The sequence below is a fragment of the Sinocyclocheilus rhinocerous genome, unplaced genomic scaffold (genome assembly GCF_001515625.1).
Source record: "Sinocyclocheilus rhinocerous isolate Xijiao unplaced genomic scaffold, SAMN03320098_v1.1 scaffold1048, whole genome shotgun sequence".
Taxonomy (NCBI): domain Eukaryota; kingdom Metazoa; phylum Chordata; class Actinopteri; order Cypriniformes; family Cyprinidae; genus Sinocyclocheilus; species Sinocyclocheilus rhinocerous.
In genome coordinates, this window is record NW_015649578.1 from 755,872 (window position 1) to 760,983 (window position 5,112).

Genomic DNA, 5,112 nt, shown 5'->3' on the forward strand with positions numbered 1-5,112 from the left:
AAAAAAGTAAATTAAAAACTATTTAAAAATGAAAATAGAAAATATTCAAAACAAACTATAATAGAATATTAATGACACAAAAAAACTGCTGCAATGATGCTGTCAGTAAATTTATAGTATTAATTCGTAGAGTACATCAGATCTAGTTCTGCTTGTGATACTGTGGGAACTGTGCACTTGGTCATTTGTGGCTTTATTTTGGGGTTTATTATCTTTTAGGTTTATTTAAGATTGGCTTACTTTTGGAAATGATTTTTTTCAGCTTCTTTATTTTTACCTCTTGAAATCAACAGGCTTACCTGGAGTTTTTCACGTCCAGCGAAAATGTCACTGCGCTTCTGCAAGTGCTGAAGAAGTATGAACCTCGTGTGAACTACCACATAGTCAACGTTCAGGTAAAACAACAGCACTCCCTACAAGAACCATGGTAGAATCTCCAGTTCTTAACATTTTAACTGTTTTCTCTTCTTTTTAGGGCAAGAATATTACGAATGCCCATGAAATGCAGCCCAACGCTGTGACATGGGGCATATTCCCCGGCAGAGAGATCATTCAGCCCACCGTCGTGGATCCAGTCAGCTTTATGTACTGGAAGGTGATGCTTTTTCCACCTTAGCAACCACTAAGCAATTCAGAATTATTAGGTCTTGTTTAAACGGCTTGCACATCCTCATTGACCTCACATTTGTACACTGTCTTAAGCGTTCACTCACTGTTACTGTCTCGGTGATAAGATAAGCTAGACTCAAAACCATTGTGTCTGTCTGTTCCCACAGGACGAGGCTTTTGCGCTGTGGATTGAACAGTGGGCGAAGCTATACGAGGACGAGTCTCCCTCACGCATGATCATTCAGTACATCCACGACAACTACTTCCTCGTCAACCTGGTGGACAACGACTTCCCGCTCGACAGCTGTCTGTGGCAGGTGATCGAAGACATGTTCGCGCTCCTGGACTCCCCTCGAGAAACTCAGGAGGAGGGAAGTCAATCGTAGCATCACAGAACTCAAAAGTCTGCCTGCGCTGCTATTGAGACGTCTCGACGCACACGCACATACTGAAAACTACAGTGTTTTTAGTCCGTTTCAGAGCTTAATTCGTCATTACTCCCAATGCATAGGGAAAAAAATCATGACAAATGTAGCACTACATAAGATGATTCGCCTTAATCTTTAAAGGGACTTGTGTTTGCAGTTTTGGGTGCCATTTTCTTATATCCTTTTATCCTACATTAACTATTTATAGACAGTATTTTGGATATTGCATGTTCAATATATGATTGTCGAAGTCAAACGTGTGGACACAAAATACAGTATATGGCTACTGTATTTCACTCAGACTTTATAGGTGAATCTTATAAAAACATGTCACATCCAATGTCAAACAGGTCATATTTCTATGCAAAATCAAGAAAAAAAAAAAATTGTTTAAAGGGATAGTTCACCCAATGAAATGAAACTTCTCTCATTTACTCACCCTTATGTTGTTCCAACCCATATGACTTGCATGTATCTTCAGAACACAAATGAAGATATTTTTTATGTTCTCTCTGGTTTTTTTGTCGATCCGTTGAAAGTCCATGCAACCAAAATTTTGAAGCTTCCAAAAGTACATAAAGACATTGTAACAAACAAAAGGAGCAATCCAAGTGTTCTGAAGAGATATGCACGCTTTATATAATGAACAGATTTAATTTATGCTCTTTTACATGTAATTTACATTGAAGCTCAAAAATGCATGTTTAATGCGCAAAAACAGAGGTTTGTTCTCACGTGTCACACAAATACGTTTCCGCTTCTGCAAGAACCAGTGAGGTTAGTTCCTGCACATTTCCAGCAAGTATGGTCGATGTGCGTTGATCAATGTTTATATATGAATAAAAGCCTAAATTAAATCTGCTCATCATATTAAAAGATGCATAATAAGATTAATTAAAATGCTTGATTCATTAAGATTATTTTCACAATGTATTTTTAGAAGTTTGAAGGTTTTGCATGCATTGACTTTAAACAGATGGACAAAACTGCACAAGTTTTATGGATTTGGAACAACATGAGGCGAATAAATGCTGATGATTCTTTTTTTTTGTGAACTATCCCTTTAAAGATTTTGAAACATTTCCCATTTTGCTGATAATAAAATGTTCACTCTAAATTGTGACCCTGGAGCACAAAACCTTAAGTCTTATGTCGCTGGGGTATATTTGTAGCAATAGCCAAAAATACATTGTATGGGTCAAAATGACTGATTTTTCTTTTATGCCAAAAATCATTAGGATATTAAGTAAAGATCATGTTCCGTGAAGACATTTTGTAAATTTCCTACCATAAATATATCAAAACTTAATTTTTGATTAGTAATATACATTGCTAAGAGCTTCATTTGGACAACTTTAAAGGCAATTTTCTCAATATTATGACTGGTTTTGTGGTCCAGGGTCACAATTCTCATTGCCTAAATGCATCTGGATGTTTTACTTTTGATGATCATTACTGTGGTTAAAAACAACTACCATGATATATAAATAATTTACAATTTAAGTTTTATAGAACTTTTCCATGTTACAGTAAAGAGAATTGGGAGTGAACGTGTTCGTTTTTAATGAAAACAAATACTAGAATACTAGAGTGAATACTAGAGGAGTAACTGGTTTGTAACGGTTGTAATGTGGTGCCATTATGGATATAAACTTTTGATTTTTTTTTTTGAGTGGTCTGACCATTTTTGTTCTGCTGGCGATAGAAAGCTCAATAAACAAACGCTCCTCCCCCTGTGCTAACATGCCCACGTTTGACATTATCACTGAATTATTTGTTTGCTTGTGATTCACATAACATTTATATTTGGAGTTCACCTACATCTCAAAGTCCATGCCTCTGTTGGACGCGCTGCGATTGATAATGGTGAAGGATTGGTGCGCTGCCACCAGCAGCATGTTACGTTAAACCTGAAGTTACTTCAACAGCTGCACACATTCGAATCCACGTGCGTCGGCACACCAAACATCACACTTGTTGGAAAGAAGCCAACGGTATGAACTTGACCTTGTTTTTGCTTGAACAGACATGTGCAATCTTCATTGCTTAAACATGGTTATTAAACGTTCATTTATATGTGATTTTTTTTTTTCCTTAAAGGGGTCATATGATGTTGCTAAAAAGAAGATTATGTTGTGGTATAATGCAATGTGTTTATGCGGTTTAAGGTTCAAAAAACACATTATTTTCCACATACTGTACATTATTGTTTCTCCTCTATGCCCCGCCTTTCTGAAACGCGTCGATTTTTACAAAGCTCATCATTCTGAAAAGCGAGGTGTGCTCTGATTGGCCAGCTATCCAGTGCATTGTGATTGGCCGAATTCCTCAAGCGTGTGACGGAAATGTTACGTCCCTTACCATATTGTGATGCCTGCGGCAACCACATGTGACGACCCCAGCTGGACTCCGCTTCCTACTGGCTAACAACATCGACAAACAACCATCTTACCCAGACCAACTCACTTCAGGATGACAGGTGACACAGCCTCGACACCTGCTGCACAAGCTCGAGGACCCTCACCTTGCTACAGCCTACATCACCACAGCACACCACCTGACAGCATCCACCATGGATAAGCTACCACTAAATATTGTAGAAACTTAATTTGCTGTAAAGTTGCTTTGCAACGATTTGTATCGTGAAAAGCGCTATACAAATAAACTTGAATTGAATTAAGCACACTTTTTTTCCACAAGGGAGCCTTTGATGACAGCCTCTTCAGTCTCTTGGACTCTTTTATCTTTCAACTGATGAAAAATTAATGGAAATGTTCCAGTAATCTAGAATTTAAGCTCCACATTGCTTAACACTGATAAGACAGTGTGAACAATAAAGGTGAAAGTCAATGTTTATGCGTTTATTCACAGGCACACTGGTTTGATTAAGCACGGACCAGATTACCGTGACCTAATAGCTATTAGAGATACTAAGTGCACGATGACCTTGTCTATCTTGTGCTAACATGGCGAGATTTTAAAGAGTGGTGGACTGCGTCTGATTTACCTGGGCCAATAGCGTGCTGTTAACGGTGGCTGAGCAATCAGCAGACACTCTGTTCCTGATGTGTCTCTTTCTCCAGGTAAGCCAGGCTCTCTGCAGCACAGAGCGCTCACACTGCACCAGAAAGAGAAGGATAAGGTTAAGAATTCTTTGTGACAGTAATCAAATAATAGTATAGTTGTCAGCACCTTGTTGGGAGGTTGCTAACATATTCTGGCTGCTTTCTTGTAGGGATTTGTGGGCCCTAGACTCTCAGAAAAATGGTTCAAAAGCTGTCACTGGAGCGGTACCCTTTCAAAAGGCACTTATATATACACTTTAGATACCAATATGTACCTTTAAGTTTCCAATATGCACCCTTTAGGGTTAAATAAGACAATTAAGTATACCTTTTGAACATGTTCTGCCCCAGTGACAGCTTTTGTACCTTTTTTCTGAGAGTGTACGCGAGAAGATATGCCCCGACAATACTAGAAATACAGTTTTGCCACTACAAACATGACAATTACTCTGAAATCACTAAAAATAAGCACACTGTAAGTTTTGAACAAATAATATGTCAATTTCTTTCAGTGTAATGTTAATTTATATCTATAAGGAACCCTGTATATTTTAGGTGCTATGACTGCACATTAAGTGTTTCACTGTTTTTAATCACCTTTCACCTTTATCAGTTCATCTAAAGAGCAATGTGACAAATAGTTACTGAAAGTACAAATAAATAATGTAGAGATTATTATAAAGTTGTACAACTGCTTGTATAATAACAAAAATATGTTAATATATTATATATTTGATGGTTAAATTTAAAAAAAGAATGCAAGTAAAATAAAGCAATAAGCCCCGTGAAGCCGTGGTTTACAGTGAATTTATAACAGCTAAGGGACGTTGTTAGGTACGACGTGAAGCGGAGTGCCTAAAATCCCCTTAGCTGTTATAAAACGGTTATTCCATATACGTAGTACGGTTTCACAAAATAAAACAAAGCAAATAAAGTGTAATGATATTAATAAAACAGTGTTCTTCCACCAAACAATGTAGTTCCTCAGAATCAGTTGTGGTTCCAACAAA

General features: G+C 37.4%; 1 protein-coding gene across 1 annotated transcript in view; it reads left to right on the top strand.

Moving 5' to 3' along the window:
* mthfr (methylenetetrahydrofolate reductase (NAD(P)H)) overlaps positions 1-1,464 on the top strand; it is a 14,982-nt gene extending 13,518 nt beyond the window's left edge. Inside the window, exons 10-12 of the mRNA XM_016515643.1 lie at positions 294-395; positions 476-595; positions 777-1,464. Of these exons, the coding sequence (XP_016371129.1) occupies positions 294-395; positions 476-595; positions 777-995 (441 nt within the window). The 3' untranslated portion in view covers positions 996-1,464. The remainder of the gene's footprint in view (positions 1-293; positions 396-475; positions 596-776) is intronic.
* The last annotated feature ends 3,648 nt before the right edge of the window (positions 1,465-5,112 follow it).